The sequence below is a fragment of the Artemia franciscana genome, chromosome 15, assembly GCF_032884065.1.
Source record: "Artemia franciscana chromosome 15, ASM3288406v1, whole genome shotgun sequence".
NCBI lineage: Eukaryota > Metazoa > Arthropoda > Branchiopoda > Anostraca > Artemiidae > Artemia > Artemia franciscana.
Window position 1 is genome coordinate 28987529 of NC_088877.1, and position 18532 is coordinate 29006060.

General features: G+C 37.5%; 1 protein-coding gene across 1 annotated transcript in view; it reads left to right on the plus strand.

Moving 5' to 3' along the window:
- LOC136036305 (F-box/LRR-repeat protein 2-like) overlaps window positions 1–18532 on the plus strand; it is a 102128-nt gene that overhangs the window by 50128 nt on the left and 33468 nt on the right. Inside the window, exon 2 of the mRNA XM_065718455.1 lies at window positions 1951–2148. Within this exon, the coding sequence (XP_065574527.1) occupies window positions 1951–2148 (198 nt within the window). The remainder of the gene's footprint in view (window positions 1–1950; window positions 2149–18532) is intronic.

Below are 18532 nucleotides of genomic sequence, written 5' to 3' on the forward strand. Positions count from 1 at the left end.
TATGAAACTTGTTATTGATTGAATATTGAAAATTCAAATCATAAAAAAATAATTCAAATTCAAAAGGACAAGAAAAAATATCAACAAACGGTAAATCGTTAACACCACATCTAAGTTCTTTTTTAAAATAAGACAATTTAGTGGTTTTTATGGCACTTGGTATTAACCAAGTGGCATATAGCAATCGCAAATTCTGTCGGTCTGTCGGTCCCGGTTTTGCTACTTTAGGCACTTCCAGGTAAGCTAGGACGATGAACTTTGGCAGGCGTATCAGGGACCGGGCCAGATTAAATTAGGAATAGTCTTTTCCCGATTTGACCATCTGGGAGGGACTGGGGGGGGGGGCTGTTAATTCGGAAAAAATAGAAAAATCGAAGTATTTTTAACTTACGAACGGTTGCTCAGAATGAAATTTCATGTTTGCAAGGATATCGTGTCTCAGAGCTGTTATTTTAAATCCCGACCGGATCTGGTGACATTAGGGGGGGGGCCTAAAATCTTGGACAATATTTAAATTGGAGGGATTAGGATGAAATTTGGTTTTAAAAATAAGCACAAGTCCTAGATACATGATTGATATAACCGGAACGGATCCGCTCTCTTTGGGGTAGTTGGAGGGGGGGCGGGTAATTCTGAACAATTAGAAAAAATGAGGTATTTTTAACTTACGAACGGGTGATCGGATCTCAATGAAATTTGACATTTAGAAGGATATCGCGTCTCAGAGCTCTTATTTTAAATCTCGACGGGATCTGGTGACATTTGGGGAGTTTAAAGCGGAGAGAAAATACTTAAAGCAGAGAGATCAGGATGAAACCGGATGGGAAGAATATAAACCCGTCTAAGATACGTGACTGACATAACCGGACCGGATCTGCTCTCTTGGTGGAGTTTGGGGGGGGGGGGGTAATTTTGAAAATTGACGTATTTGTAACTTACGAAAGGGTGACCAGATCTTAGTGGAATTTGATATTTAGAAGGATCTTGTGTTTTAAAGCTCTAATTTTAAATTCCGACCAAATCCTGTGAGATTGGTGGGAGTTGGAGGGGGAAACCGGAATTCTTGGAAATTGTGAAAATTGGGATATTTTTATCTTACGAATAGGTGATTGGATCTTAATGAAATTTGATATTAGAAGGAATTCATGTCTCAGAGTTCTTATTTTAAATCCCGACCAGATCTTTTGACACTGGGGGAGTTGGAGGGGGAAATCTTGGACAATACTTGGAGTGGAGGAATCGGGATGAAGCTTGGTGGATAGAATGAGCAAATGTCCTTGATACGTGATTGACGTAACCGTACTGGATTCGCTATCTTTGGGGGAGTTGGGGGGAGGGGTTTGGTGATTTGGCAATTTTGGTGCTTCTGGACGTGCTAGGACGATGAAAATTGGTAGGCTTGTCAGGGAGCTGCACAAATTAGCTTGATAAAGTCGTTTTAACAGATTCGACCATCTGGGGGGCTAAAGGGAGAGGAAAAATTAGAAAAAATTAGGTATTTATAACTTACGAGTGGGTGATCGGATCTTAATGAATTTTGATATTTAGAAGGACATATTGACACAGAGCTCTTATTTTAAATCCTGACCTGCATTAAGCCTGTGATTTTCTTTTTAAATCAATCTATTGATTCTTAGAATTTTGTTAGAGCTCATACCATATGAGCTCTTGGCTCTTAGCTCTTCTTGCCTCGTCACAAGTGCTATACGAGCTCTTAGCTCTTGTTTTTGTTTTTGTAACACTCCCGAACATTCGTGATTACGTTCTGGCAATTAGATTTAAAGGAATCTACCCAAAATATTTAGTCCTGAAAAAGTCACCCTCTTGCAGCAAGAAAGGCAATGATGGAAATTTTCCCCGTCTCACCCGAGAGAATTAAATGTTATTATTTCTGTTGATTTCTTAAATTTGACTCAATATTTATTAACCAAACTGATATTATATTTTCAGATAATACGTATAGTATACGAATACTTAAGCTTTAGGGACATAGAAGCAGCTAGTCAGACTTGTAAAAGCTGGTATGCAGTATTTCTCGACAGCAGCAAACTTCAAAATATTATGGAATTTGTCGTCCACCAAGAAGATAGTAAAACTTTGGCTGCTTTATCAAGACTTCCTAGTCGCTGCAAAAGAATCACGTTTAAGGTAGGACCCTTCTTACTTATAGTTTTAGCCATCTTGAAGACTGAACTTAAAAGTGTGCAGCTTGAAAAGACATCTAAAGCCTAACTGGTCGTCTGTGATAAAACAAAGAAATGAATATGAAAATGAAAAAATAGTTCTATGGTCAGTAAAGGAAAACGAAGAGAACAAAATATCCAACGAATATTAGCCCGTATAAAACAAGGCGTCTTCAGCATAAAGAGAAAAAAACAAAACAAAAAACAACAAGTAGAATCTAAAACTAAAAGCAGACTAACTAAATCACAATATACATTTACTTACATATACACTGCCATCTACCTTCATGAAAGCAGAGAAGTAACTGGATTTTAAATTTGAAATAACAAATGAGCTTTATTGTGCTATTGAATATACCAGAAAAGTTGATATAATCCAATTCATTTGTTACTTTAAAGTCATAATCCAGTTACTTTTCTGGTTTTATGAACGTAGCTGCCATTTGTATATGGGAGAAATTATATATTATATATTTTAGTCAGTCTGATACTATTTTTGTGTTTTTTTAGTTTAGGCTCTAGTTTTTTTGTTTTTTTTTGTTTTTTTTTTTACGCTGAAGACGCCTTGTTCTGTACGGACGAAATATTTGTTGAATTTTTGTTCTCTTCGTTTTCCTTTACTGGCCATATAACCTTTTTGTCATCTTCAATTGCTGTGTTTTTTTTAAATAAGTGCTTTGAAATTTTTACGATGGCTCGTTCCAGCATTGACGAGTGGACTCAAATATCAATAGAGGACTGGCGTGAATTTAATTGCTCCTTCCGGTTTATTCTTCACGGAATAATAACTTTTAGGATTTACCATTCTCCTGGGAGATAATCAACAATATCAGTATTAATTTTATTTACTTTTTTTGATCGGTGCTAAAATAACGCGTTCCTTTGTTCAATTGTAAGTTTGATTTCTTTACAATGCTTCCTATTCAATTGAAAATCCTTGTTGTTGTAGGTCTCCAAACTTTAGGCTTTGTTGTGTATCATTTTGTTTGTAATTCGTTGTGGTTCTCACTGCTGCTTGCCTTCTAACTACAGACTTCGTTGTGTATTATTTACTTTTGCAGTTCGTCGATATTCTATAGTTTGCTTCTCTTCTAACTGCAGATTTCGTTGTGTATTATTTACTTTTGCAGTTCGTCGATATTCTATAGTTTGCTTCTCTTCTAACTGCAGATTTCGTTGTGTATTATTTACTTTTGCAGTTCGTCGATATTCTATAGTTTGCTTCTCTTCTAACTACAGATTTCGTTGTGTATTATTTACTTTTGCAGTTCGTCGATATTCTATAGTTTGCTTCTCTTCTAACTGCAGATTTCGTTGTGTATTATTTACTTTTGCAGTTCGTCGATATTCTATAGTTTGCTTCTCTTCTAACTGCAGATTTCGTTGTGTATTATTTACTTTTGCTGTTCGTCGATATTCTATAGTTTTCTTCTCTTCTAACTGCAGATTTCGTTGCGTGTCGTTTTTGTTTGCGACTCGTTGTGACTCTTGCTGTTACTTGTCTTCTAACCGCAGATTTCTTTGTACATCATTTTCATTTGTGATTTTTTATGATGAACCTAAACTAACGCGTTCCTTTGTTCCATTGTAATTTTGATTACTTTGCAATTGCTTCCTATGTGATTGATCATGCTCATTGTTGCAGGTCTTATAGCTATAGATTTTGTTATGCATCATTTTCGCTTGTGATTCGTTGTGATTCTTGCTGTTACATGTCTTTTATCTGCAAATTCCAATGTACATCATTTTTGTTTGCAATGCGTTCTGATTCTCGCTGTTGCTTCTGTTCTAACTGTAGATTTGTTTGTGAGTAATTTTTGTTTGCGATTCGAACTTGTCACAAGTCTTCTATGACACATACCCTCCAAAATATCTATATTACCCATTAGCATTATTATTGTGTTATTCTTAAGTTTTAAGTCATAGGTTGGTAAATCATCAATCTCAATTGAATTAGGAAATTCTGGTGTGAATTTAATTCCTTCTTGCTGTTCATTTTCCACATAATTATAACCCATAGGATTTGTGTTCTCCTGGAAGGCGATTTGCAATTTCAGCATTATTTCTACTTGCTTCTGTCGGAAGTAAGAAAATGCTACCAAAATATGTTAGAAGGACAGTCTTTTTTGCATAGACACGTTAACATTTTATTCATGGCCTTCGGAGCTGGAAGAGTATTTATCACGGTTTGTATCAGGTGCCCACCAGACTCCTTAGAGCATCTATGCTGGAGGAGATCCATGTGGTGATTCTGGAGAGCCATGCTGGCCTGTCCCAACACTGTGGCTTGGATGTGGACTTGAGACATTGATTTTGTGGAGCTTCAAGGATAGGAGGTAGCTTGTTGCTTTCTACTATACGCTTGCAGTAGAGATGCCATCCTAGGTCAGATTTTGTCTTGATATAGATCTTTTTAAGGGTTGCAGGCTGCACGGATAAAGCACGCCAATGTGGTCTATATCGTTTCGGTTGCCAACTACTGTGTTGAAAGTATCTGCAGGGATATAATAACATTGCTATCTACCTTTTTGTACACTTGCAGCCAGGCTGCTTTGCTAATACCAAAGAATATCCCAGCGTTTTCAGTTCAAGTAAAGGCACGGAAGGCTGGCAAAGCCTTTGCTCTTTCTTGCCATATCGACCTGCCCCTATGCTACTTCAGAGACCAAGAATATGGACATGCTCTTCTGCTTAAGATCATCGTTGGTATGACTAACATCAGGACATTTGTGTCTGTGGAGAAGAAAACTATCTGTTCATCTGGGGGTTTTGGTGTCATATCAGGAGAGCTTGATGGATCAACAGTGGGTATGCTTCTTCATGATTGTTGTCCTGAATAAGCAAGTCTTTGTTGCTGACAGTTTCGCCCGAAGAATAGGTAATGACTAGTTTATTTACTAGATGACTTCCTAAAGTAACTCAAATTACACGCCGATTACCCCGCTACGTATACTTCATGCTCTGTATCATGTTCTTCATACTGCTTTTGACCAGTCACATCTGCAGTCAGAATTGATGGTACATTTTTTGTCAGGGATATAGGCATGAGTGATCACATTTTGCAGCCTGTCACCATTAGAAGCAAATGGGTTTTTATGTTTCAGAATGACCGCCCTAATCTTGTTGATAGCATTGTTGATCGTTCTTGGCAACACTTGGCCCAAGGACATGGTGCTCTCTAGTTTTGTTACGCTTCGGACCAAACTAACTCTGGAGTTCTTCAGCAAAACGGGAGAGCTCCGGGGAAACCAAGAAGCACCTTTGTCTGGAATTTCTATTGCTTGTGATGCCAACTAGTCTATACTGAATTCTCATCAGCTTGTTCAGACACTCTCACGCAAGGTTTGCCCCTACGGATAAAAAGGGACGTCATTCTTTGTTACAGCAATATTGTCTGTGAGAAGCTCTCCCCAGGTTTCAGTGTGATTGGTCCTCTTGTCATGCATTTCTACCGTATATATAAGCCACAGTCACTCGTATTTGATCCTATCAAAAATAAGGAAGAGTTTGCTTAGCTTCTTTTCAGCTTGGAGATGAATCTCCAAGTCTGCTTTCCAGGTAGCTGAAATGAAGAGCAAGACTGGTTTTTCTCAATGCAGGTAGTTTATCATTGTCTTTGACATTGTATTCTTAGATCTTTGTCTTTCCCATCCTTTGAAAATTTCGATGACAATAGATGCAGTCATGACCTCTAATAGGTTGGCATTTGCTTGTTTCAAAGACTCGGCTTCTGTGTGTTTGCTATCATCAGAGCTGGTAGCTTCAACTCCCTCTGCTAACCTCAGACAGACCTTTTTCAGGTGTAAGTTATCCTTGAAGAACTCCTAAATTGCTATTTTATAGAGAGCTACATATGAATAGATCTGGATATGAAAGAACACATTTGTATTGGGCACATTTCAGCATTGACTTGTAGTTGCAGACCCACAGACGTTAGTTTCTATCCAGGCATCATAAATGCCTGAGTTCTTCGTGGAGTTATCTGTGATGGCCATATATGAGGAATATAGGCCCAAGGGAGACAAAAAAAAAAAGACAGAACTTCTAGCAATAAAACACACAAAATTAAAAGTTAGTATTTGCAATAAATGAAATTAACATAGAAAAATATTCAGTCATGTTCGGACTTTCTTGGTCTAATCCAGCCCCTTGAGTCTTGTCCGACTTTCTTTGCTGTCTTCTGACTTGCTTGGTCTTAAACCCGACCAACATTCTGGGTTTAAGCATCAACATCCTCGCAGTTAGCTATTTTTACTATAAAAAAAAAAAAAAAAAAATCAAACTTGATTTTTTAATTAAGGTGCTAAACTATTGGAAACAAGATAAAATAATATAAATGAAAATTCCATAAATTTGCCTGTTAAAAAAAAAGTAGAAATTGAGAGGAACTAGTCATGGGTGCCCAGTTAAAATTTTTCAGGAGAGACAGACACCAGAATAGCTGTGTAGGGCGAGGGCATGGGGATGTGTTTTAGGCACCTTTCCATAGGAATAATGTTCTTTTAAAATACGTTAAGAAAAAAATTCTCCAATAAAAAGAGTAGCTAATTTTACATGTAAAATGAGACAAAACTGAGCAAAATTTTAAATGGCGAGGATACCTGGCAAAGGAATCAATACATTTAATCTATTATATGTAATTATATAGGTAATTATTATGCATTATTAGGGACTTAATCTTAATCCACCATGCCCAAAACATAAAGCAAAATGAAATCAGACTCGAGCAAAAATTAAGGAAAGATTTATTGTCTTCCAAGATTAAAACAGGTGTAGAATTATCTTTATGCGGTTTCCTAAACCCCACAATAGATTATGGAAGGATGAAACTTAAAAACCGCTTCCAAGGAGATCTGATCTCATCAGCAGAAGCTTCATTTATCTCTCCAAGATCAACAGCTTCCCAAGATCTTCTTAATTCTAAGGGCCCATATTCAAAACTCAGCCTTCTGGCATAGAAGCCATGTTTTGATTTTATAATACCCATGTAAAAATTACCTTTTTTTTTTATAACAGGATGATTTCAAACAGTTCGTGGTAACGAACTGTAGTAAGGAGCGACCCGGCTCAATAGTAAACGAAACTCTAAATAACGGAATTTTGATGCTAAAATATACATCAAAAGAATCGGATTTTCATGCTCATTTTAAATATATAAGTTTCATCAAATTCGGTCTTTGTCATCAAAAGTTACGAGCCTGAGAAAATTTGTCTTATTTTAGAAAATAGGGGAAAACACCCCCTAAAAGTCACAGAATCTTAACGAAAATCACACCATCGCATTCGGCGTATCAGAGAACCCTATACCAAAATTTTCAAGCTCCTATCTACAAAAATGTGGAATTCCGTATTTTTTGCCAGAAGACAAATCACGGGTGCGTGTTTATTTGTTTGTTTTTTTTGTTTTTTTTTTTTTTTCTTTCTTTTCCCCAGGGGTCATCGTATCGACCAAGTGGGCTGCAAGTTACAAACTTCGACCAGTGTTTACATATAATAATGGTTATTGGGAAGTGTATAGTCGTTTTCAGGGGATTTTTTTTGCGTTTTGGGGGTTGGGGTTGAGGGGAAGGGGCTATGTGGGAGGAGCTTTCCTTGGAGAAATATGTTATGGGGGAAGAAAAATTCAATGAAAAGGGCGCAGGATTTTCTAAAATTACTATAAAAAACAATGAAAAAATAAACATGGAAAAGTTTTTTCAATTGAAAGTAAGGAGTAGCATTGAAACTTAAAACGAACAGAGATTATTACGCATATGAGGGGTTCTAAAAATACTTTAGCATAAAGAGCGAGGTATTTAGGAGGAGATAAATACCTCGCTCTTTATGCTATAGTATTTTTAGTAATTTCAACTATTTATTCTACGGCCTTTCTGATTCAGGGGTCATTCTTAAAGAATCGGCACAAAACTTACGATTTAGTGTAAAGAGCGAGGTAATAACGTGGGTACAAATCCCCGCATATACATAATAAAAATTTAAGAATATAAAAGTTTGTTACGTAAGTTAATTCTTAAGTTACGTATATTTTTTACTAATAAAAAAATTCGTTAAAATTTAAAATTTATAATTGCCTTTTTGTTTAACCGAAAAATTGCATGGCAACTAGGCCTCCTTCCCCATCCCTTATTTCTCAAAATCGTCTGATCAGAACTAAGAGAAAGCCATTTAGCCAAAAAAGAAATTTAAATGTAAATTCCATTTTTATAATTTATGGTGTGGAGAGCCAAAATCAAACATGCATTAATTGAAAAACGTTCAGAAATTATATAAAAAAACTAGTTTTTCTAACTGAAAGTAAGGAGCGACATTAAAACTCAAAACGAACAGAAATTACTCCGTATATGAAATGGGTTGTCCACTCCGCAATCCTTCGCTCTTTACGCTAAAGTTTGACTCTTTACCACAATTCTGCATTTAAAACAATTAAAAGCTTTAGCATAAAGAGCGAGGGATTGCGGAGGGGACAACCCATTTCATATAAGGAGTAATTTCTGTTCTTTTTAAGTTTTAATGTCGCTCCTTACTTTCAGTTAGAAAAACTAGTTTTTTTTATATAATTCCTCCTGGAACTGAAATCTCTTGTATCTTCAGACATTGAAAAAAAGGGAATATATATACATATGTATAAATAAATAAATACAGATGAAAATCTAAATTTAAACTTGGAATCCAGCTGTCAGATTAATCTTCTTTCTTTCAGTTTAACTGAATAAAGTGAACTTGTTCACATAAAATTGTTTATCATAAGAAAGTCTTATCAAACAGTTCGTGGTAATGAACGGATTGGGCCAAAATTCACCAAAACTCTAAAAACGAAATTTTATTGAAATTGACACATCTACCACCTCAGCTTTTTATGCTGATTCTAAATGTTTAAAATCCATTAAGTTTTATTAATACCTACCAAAATCTACAAGCCTGAGAAAATTTGCCTGTTTTTTGAAGAAAAGGGGAAGTGCCTCAAAAAAAGCAAGTGGTCTTTGTGAAAATCATATTATTATCACACATTAAATTGTTTAGCACAAGAAAATCTTTTTTAACAGTTCGTGGTAACGAACTGCAAGTTAGTAGTGACTCTGAGCAATATTCACTAAACAAAATTTGATACATCACCAGGATCGGCTTTTTATGCTGAATTCTAAATATATAAAAAACATTAAGTTTTTTTGTTGCCTATCGAAAGCTACGAGCCTGAAAAAATTTGCTGATTCTCAAAAAAAAAGGAAGAAACACCGCCAAAAATGCAAGCGATCTTAGCGAAAATCAAATTATTTTGAGAAACCTGCCGTAGAGTTTTCAAGCTCCTATTTACAAAGATGTGGGATGTGTTGTTTTTTTTTAGAAGAAAGATCATAGATACATCCGAAGATCGTATGAAACCGAAGGTTCGGGAAAATTGGGAGAGAGCTCATTTAATCGTAAATTAAAAACTTTTGGGTCCTTTTAAGTGATCATGAAGATCGTACCACGGAAGTGTCGTTTTCTACTATTCTATGGCACCAAACTGCGATCTTGCCTCAAAGAGGACAAAGTTACTATTAGTTGAAAATTGTGAGATAGGCAATCTATTTAAAAGTTAAAAAACTCCGGTAAGTCATTTTATAGGCGGGGTCGGTGAGGAAGACGGCTAAAAGAACACATTTCAGTGTCCCAGCTGCTAACTCTCGATATAAATAAAGAAAGGTGTAGGGAAGTAGGAATTAATATTCCATCTCCTTTCATTTAGACTAAGCCTGAATAATTGTGCTGCGGGTTGATATCTTCCTTCTTGTTGCAGAAAAATACTACTGACATTTATCTCAAAGTTTTATTTAAGTAATTTGATTTGCTTCCTATTTCATAAAATTACATACAGAGTTTTGCAAGTCCACATCAGCCATTATGAGGGACATGCGGTGAGTCATTATGTACGCTGGACGGGGGAGAGGCAGATGATTCAAAGGATACATTTCATTGCAAAATACCCTAACTCTCATTAAGGCTCCTGGAGAAGGGGGGCTGTGAAAAGTGATATATAATCCCTCTTGATTCCTAAGAAAATTTGGGCTACGCCTTTACTATTGACGCGGGGAAGGGCGGTTAATAGTGCCCCTTCCATTGCTATAATTTTTCTCAGCGTAGCATAAAGTATTACATTGACATACCTACTAGCACAGGGGCGGAAAAAGCAAGCTGGACCATCCTGAGCCCCGCCAGGAAATGTCAGTAGCGGCGCCATAATGAATTCTGATGGGCCCATAGCCCATCACAGAAGAAATACTCTTTTCTTCTTTGCCAGTTATCAAGAAGAAGTTTAACTGCGATTTCTGGAAGGCGCTGATATTATTGATTTTCTTCAAGGTGCAGGTGCTTGTTACGTGATAGAGAATGTTTTCCTTGGTTGTTATGTTAATTGTCTAAAAATATGAGGGTGCAGCAGTATTGATTTTCAAACAAAAACAAAGGCGAGCCGTTATATGGTCTAGACGTCTATTGACACAGCATTATGTAAGAGAATGTTATTCGCATAGTGGGTAATGGAGCGGGTAATTTTCTTTGTTCTCTGGGGGCTATGAAACCCAGAACCAGATGAGGAATTTTATCAGTATTACTTTGAGCTGTTACATGAAACAAGAAACTTCAAAAAGGATTTGGCCCCTGCCTACTTGCAGGTAAGTTTCTCTTCATATTATAGAATGGCTCTCCCTTCCCCACCAAAAAATAGGACAAGATTATAGTCAAACTAAAAGTTATATAGTTCTCAATATGAAATCAACAAGTAAAACCTCGTCCCCTCTCGCTATTGCATAGCACCACCGGTGATAAAAATAACCTAGTTTTCTTGTAAAATATATGCTTTTACCCCGTATGCAATTTCAATGCGTTTTTCTGCTAATCGAAGCCTTTTCTAGCAGATGAGTAAACACGGCCTAATTAAAGCCCGTCAGATACTTGGGATTTAACCCTTTAATGATAGCGAACAGCCATCGTTGCACTATTGAATAAGGGTTCATCCTTTTGTCCGGTAAATTAAACGCTCTGATATGACGGGTGATTCACAATTTAGAAATACTTTTTCTGACCAAACTGATTGACTTAGATTTATATTAAATCTTTGGTTTAAGTACACTGTGACTACTATTTTCGTCTGAAAAATGTGATTAGATCTAATTTAACTAGTCAACATCTATTCTGGGAAGGGGGCATGGACTAAGATTAAGTTACTATTCGTTAGTTAATTGCCGAAAAATGGTCACTTTTTAGCATCTGCCATTAATTGGAAAATTGTCTGCCAAATTCCATCAGAAAGGTAATTATGAAAAAAGGACGATTTTTTCTAAGGAAAAAAAGTATATTATTTCTCGTAAAAATGTTGATTAAATTGATAGCAAATTTAGGGAAGATTCTATTCGGGAAATTGGACAAGTATAATTTTTAGTATAATAACGAATTATTGTGTGAGGTTCCTCCTCTCCTACAAGGATAAAGGGGTATGCACTCGTTTGGAAGCCATGTTTTTTCGTTACGCGCGGCTTATTAAATTTGAATTTAATGAGAAGGTGTATGATAAAACCTTGCTAAGACAAAACTATAAATTTGTTCTTTATTTCAGAATGTTTTGCTTATTATATTTAAAAAGTGCTGTATGAAACTTTTGTAGCTCATATGGAAAAAAAAGGTGCGAGAAATTGAATGTTTTCTTTTACTATAACATATTATAGAAAGAATAAAAACACATTTAAAGGCAAAAATTTAATCAGGAAATAAAAAATACTAACGCTCTGCGGTACACGTTAGTTTAAAGTTTACTGTCAAATATTCTATTTTTGCCGTATTCAGTTATTATTAACACGAGTCGCCTTCACTTAGCTAGATTATTGCTCATTTTCGATTTAATTGAGTTCAATACCCTTCTTTTAAAACAAGAGCTAAGAGCTCATATGGCACTTGTGGCGAGGCAAGAAGAGCTAAGAGCCAAGAGCTCATATGGTATGAGCTCTAACAAAATTCTTAGAATTAATAGATTGATTTAAAAGAAAAATCAGAGGCTTGATGCCGGTCAGGATTTAAAATAAGAGCTTTGAGTCACGATGTCCTTGTAAATATCAAAATTCATTAAGATCCGATCACCCACTCGTAAGTTATAAGTATCTCATTTTTTCTTATTTTTTCTCTCCCTTTAGCCCCCCAGATGGTCGATTCTGGGAAAACTACTATTACTACTACTACTAATAACTCACTGCAGCACCAAGCTGCCTGAGGCCAACACAGCTACGCACGCTTTTCCTCCAACCTAATCTATTTAAATCCTCCCTCTTTACATCCTCCCAAGAAGTTCCCATTTCCTTTAAATCTTTATTTATTACATCCTCCCAACCCAGACAAGGACGACCTGCTTTCCGTGTAGCCCCAGACGGTTGGCCAAAAAGGATAATCTTCGGTAATCTGTCATCCTTCATCCGTCGAACGTGGCCTAGCCATATCAACCTTTCTTTCATTATACTCCTAGAAAGCGGGATTGAACCAAACTTTCCGTACAACCTACTGTTTGAAATACGGTCAGTCAGCCGGGTACCCAGAACAATCCGTAGGCAATTTCTCTGGAAAACATCTAGTAAATTTTACGACTTTATCAAGTCAATTTGTGCAGCTCCCTGGCACGCCTACCAATTTTCATCGTCCTAGCACGTCCAGAAGCACCAAACTCGCCAAATCACTGAACCCCTCCCACACTTCCTCCAAAGAGAGTGAATCCAGTACGGTTACGTCAATCACGTATCCAGGACATTTGCTTATTCTATCCACCAAGCTTCATCCCGATTCCTCCACTCCAAGCGTTTTCCGAGATTTCCCCCTCCAACTCCCCCCAATGTCAACAGATCTGGTCGGGATTTGAAATAAGAGCTCTGAGACATGAATTCCTTCTAAATATCAAATTTCATTAAGATCCGGTCACCTGTTTTAAGTTAAAAATACCTCAATTTTTCTAATTTTTCCAAATTAACACCCCCCAGATCCTCCAAAGAGAACGGATCCGCTCCAAATATGTCAATCACGTATCTAGAATTTGTTTTAATTCTCCCCATCAAGTTTCATCCCGATCTCTCCACTAAGCGTTTTCCAAGATTTCTGTTTGCCTCCTCAAACCCCCTATTTTTCCGGATCCGATTCGAGTCGAAAATGGAGCATCTGAGACATAAGATCCTTCTATATATATCAAGTTTCATTAAGATCCGTTCACCTATTCGTAAGATAAAAATACCCCAATTTTCACGTTTTCCAAGAATTCTGGTTTCCCCCTCCCACTCCCTCCAATGTCACAGGATCTGGTCGGAATTCAAAATAAGAGCTTTAAATATCAAATTTCATTAAGATCTGGTCACCCGTTCGTAAGTTACAAATACCTCATTTTTCCGAATTACCCCTCCCCCAACTCCACCAAGGAGAGCAGATCCGGTTATCCGGATCTGCCGGTCATGGTTATGTCAGTCACGTATCTTAGACAGGTTTTTTATTCTTCCCATCCAGTTTCATCCTGATCTCTCTGCTTTAAGTATTTTCTAAGATTTCTGGCCCCCCCCCAACTGCCCCCCAATGACGCTGGATCCGGTTGAGAATTAAAATAAGAGATCTGAGTTACGAGGTCCTTCTAAATATGAAGTTTCTTGAAGATGCGATCTCTCCTTCGTAATTTAAAAATACGTCATTTTTTCTAATTTTTCAGAATTAACCCTCCCCCTCCCCCCCAATAGAGCGGGTCCGTTCCAATTATGTCTATCGCGTATCTAAGACTTGTGCTTTTTTCACCAAGTTTCATCCCGATCCCTCGAATCTAAGCGTTTTCCATTATTTTAGGTTCCCCCCAAACTCCCCCAGTGTTACCAAATCCGTTCGGGATTTTAAAATACGAGCTTTGAGACACGATATCCTTCTAAATATCAAATTTCATTGAGGTCCGATCACCCGCTCGTAAGTTACAAATACCTCATTTTTTCTAGTTTTTCAGAATTAACCCCCCCCCCCCAAAGAGACTGGATCCGTTCCGGTTATGTCAATCATGTATCTAGGACTTGTGCTTATTTTGTCCACCAAGTTTTATCTCAATCCCTCCTCTCTAATTGTTTTCCAAGATTTTAGGTTTCCCCCTCCCAAATCCCCCCCAATGTGACCAGATCCGATGTCACCGGATTTAAAATAACACCTCTGAGACACGATGTCCTTCCAAATATCAAATTTCATTAAGATCTGATCAACCGTTCGTAAGTTAAAAATACTCCATTTTTTCTATTTTTCTGAATTAACTGGCCCCCCACTCACCCCCCCCCCCAGATGTTCAAATTGGGAAACGACTATTTCTAATTTAATCTGGTCCTGTCCCTGATATGCCTGCCAAATATTATCGTCCTAGCTTACCTGGAAGTCCCTAAAGTAGCAAAACCGGGACCGACAGACAGACAGACAGACCGACAGAATTTGCGATTGCTATATATCACTTGGTTAATACCAAGTGCCATAAAAACAAACTTTTTTTCTTTCATAACTCTCTTAATTATCCTTGTGGATCAGAAAAAACAGTCTTTCAAAGAATGCTTCTAAGCTTCAATACTTTTGGAAAACAGAGAAATTAAGTTCCTGAGGGGTGGAGCAATGGGGATGAGTTAAATTTAAGGAGGGGGCACAATACATGTTGAAAAATAATATTTTAAGGCTCAAGTTATTTCACGAAAACTAATATTTTATTTCTATTTTAGGAAGGAGCTCCTTTTGCGAAGAAGGCGAGGCTGTGTGATGATGCAAGCACTTCTGCGCTCCTCCTGCAGTCATCTCGTGGGGCCTTCTATCCCCATACAAGGTGAGAATACAGCCACCTCTTCCCTACAAGGCGAGAATGCTGCCCCATCGCCCCCCAAGCATGGTGAAGTTGCTAGCCCTACGAGACCTGCGGTCCCCAAGCAAGGCGAGACCAGTATTGCCAGTCCTATCGTAACTAAAATTACTTGAGACTCATAGATGCCAAAAAATTAACGATAGTTTATTCCAGCAATCACGAATAATGCCTATAAAGTTATTTTTGTATGTTTCTTTTAGCATGGGCAGATATTTGGCAGGCGTATCAGGAACCAGACCAGATCAAATTAGAAGTTGTCGTTTCCCCGATTCGACCATCTGCGGGGGGGGGGGGGTTAAATCGTAAAAATTAGAAAAAGGAGGTATTTTTAACTTACGAACGGGTGATCGGATCTTTATGAAATTTGATGTTAGAAAGGATATCGTGTCTCAGAGGTCTCATTTTAAATCCTGGCCGGATCAGGTGATATTGGGGAGAGTTGGAGTGGGGAAATCTAAAATCTTGGAAAACGGTTAGTGTGGAGGGATCGGGATGAAACTTGGTGGGAAAAATATGCACAAGTCCTAGATACGTGATTGAAATAACCGGAACTGATCCGCTCTCTTTGGGGGAGTTGGAGGGAGGGTTAATTCTGAAAAATTAAAAAAGTGAGGTATTTTTAACTTTTGAATGAGTGATTGGATCTTAATGAAATTAGATGTTTCGAAGGATATTGTGTCTCAGAGCTCTTATTTTAAATCACGACCGTGTCCGGTGACATTGGGGGAGGGGCGCCTAAAATCTTGGAAAACGCTTAGAGCCAATGGATTGGGATGAAACTTGGTAAACAATAATCACAAGTCCTAGATACGTGATTGACATAACCAAAACGGATCCGCTCTCTTTGGGGGAGTGGGGGGGGTTAATTCTGAAAAATTAGAAAAATGAGGTATTTTTAACTTACGAAGGAGTAGTTAGATCTTAATGAAATTTGATGTTTGGAAGTAAATCGTGTCTCAGAGCTCTTATTTTAAATCCCAACCGGATCTGGTGACGTTGCGGAGAGTTGGGGGGACCCAAAATTTTGGAAAACGCTAAGAGTGGAGGCATCGGGATGAAACTTGGTGGGAAAAATAAGCAGAAGTCCTAGATACGTGATCGAGATAACCGGAACGGATTCGCTCCCTTAAGGGGAGTTGGGGGGAAGGGTAAATTCTAAAACATTAAAGAAAATGAGCTATTTTTAAATTACGAAGAAATGATTGGATCTTTATGAAATTTCATATTTAGAAGGACCTCTGAACTCAAATCTCTTATTTTGAATCCAGACATCTAGTGTCGTTGGGGGGGGGGGTGAAAATCTTTGAAAACGCTTTAAGTGGAGAGATCAGGATGAAACTTGGTGAAAAGAATAAGCACAAGTCCAAGATAAGTGAACTACCATAACCGGACCGTTTCCGCTCTCATTGGTGGAGTTGGGGGGAGGGGGGAGTAATTCGGAAAAACTAGAAAAAATTAGGTATTTGTAACTTACCAACGGGTGATCAGATCTTCATGAAATTTGATATTTAGAAGGATTTTGTGCTTTAGAACTTTCATTTTAAATCCCGACCAGATCCAATGAGATTGGGGGGATTTGGAGGGGGAAACCGGAAATCTTAAAAATCGCTTAGAGTGGAGAGATCGGGATGAAACTTGATGGTAAGAATAAGTACAAGTTATAAATACGTGATTGACATAATAGTAGCGGATCCATTCTCTTTGGGGGAGCCGCGGGTTGTTAATTGGTAAAAATTAGAAAAATTGAGGTATTTTTAACTTAATAACGAATGACCGAATCTTAATGAAATTTATGTTTAGAAGGAACTCATGTCTCAGAGCTCTTATTTCAAATACCGACCAGATCTGTTGAGATTGGGGGAGTTGGAGGGTGAAACCGGAATTATTGGAAAACCCTTATAAATGTCGTCGTGATTGACGTAACTGGACTGGATCCGCTCTCTTTGGGGAAGTTAGGGGGTGGGATTCAGTGCTTTGGCGAGTTTGGTGCTTCTGGACGTGCTAGGACGATGAAAATTGGTACGTGTGTCAGGGAGCTACACAAATTGACTTGATAAAGTCGTTTTCCCTGTTTCGACCATCTGGGGGGGCTGAAAGGAGAGGAAAAATTAGAAAAATTGAGAACTTACGATTGGGTGATCGGATCTTAATGGATTTTGACATTTAGAAGGACCTCGTGACTCAGAGCTCTTATTTTTAATCCCGACCGGCATTAAGCCTCCGATTTTCCTTTTAAAGCAATCTGTTGATTTTCAAAATTTTGCTAGAGCTCAAGCCATATGAGTTCTTGGCTCTTCCGACCTCGTCACAAGTGCCATATGACCTCTTAGCTCTTGTTCATCACTGCTAAAGTAACTCATTCCTTTCGACTTAATAAAGGGACTGTTGAGGGGTCCTGTCCGATTAATAAAAAGAAATATACCCTTTAATAAGAAGAAATAAGGAATATTTTAAATTGACCAAGTGATAATTTTGTTGACCAATCCTGCTTTCTTGGGGTAGAATGAGTTTGAAATTTCGCCCTTGATATTTTTGTAAAAAAAAAAAAAAAAAAAAAAAAAAAAATCATGGGTACCAGTCCGTTGAGACGGTTTTGGGTGATAACACCTTCTTGCGGTTCAAGAATTTCCAAAATTTGCTCTGGCAGAGAAACAAGGTGGCTTTAGATATCGAAGTTAAGCTCACGGATATGTTCGATCTATCGAACTCGACTCGTCTTAAAGAACATGAAGTCACTGCAATATCTTATGCATATGTTCAAAGAGATGCTAGTAATACCATGCAATTGTTAGAGGTATCTGAGACATTGGTTAAGGAAGATTTCGTTGGTGCAGCTATGGTTGCACTTATCAAAACTGTCAATAAGTCAATTACACGGCTGCTCAATACAAATCATCCAATGACTATCACCAGAGGATGAGTTGGCAATTAAAAATAAAGAAATGTTTTGGGTTTACAAGGGGTAAATTTTTTAAGGCTATAAGAGAAACACCAGTCAGCCACCATGATCATTTAAGTAGTCCAATTTTATCTGGGGGGAGTAACTTTCGTGGACTGGCAAATAAACCATATAATTTAAATTTTAAGCAGCAATACTTTCTACCGCTTTACATTCGCAATTCCAACTATGATTTGAAATTCATATTAGCAGTGTTGGCACGTATGCAGAAAGGTGAAGTCGTAGATGGTGCATGGTTAAATGGTTCTTTTTCTTATAATGTCACACCCAAATCATCTGAGAAGCTCTTATTCTTAGAATTCAAATGGAAAACAGTTGATAATGATAAAACATACTGGAATAATTTTTTTTTAGATTCCTATAGTTTTTTTTCTCCAAATCGTTAAGTAAGTCAATTAATTCAAGCGCAGAAAAGCGGTGATTTTAATAGTTTCCTTCTAATGACGCAGCGCTTTCCAGATGTTTGAGTTTATATTTTATTAACGTTTAAGGGCATATACCCATATGAGTGCTAAAACTCCG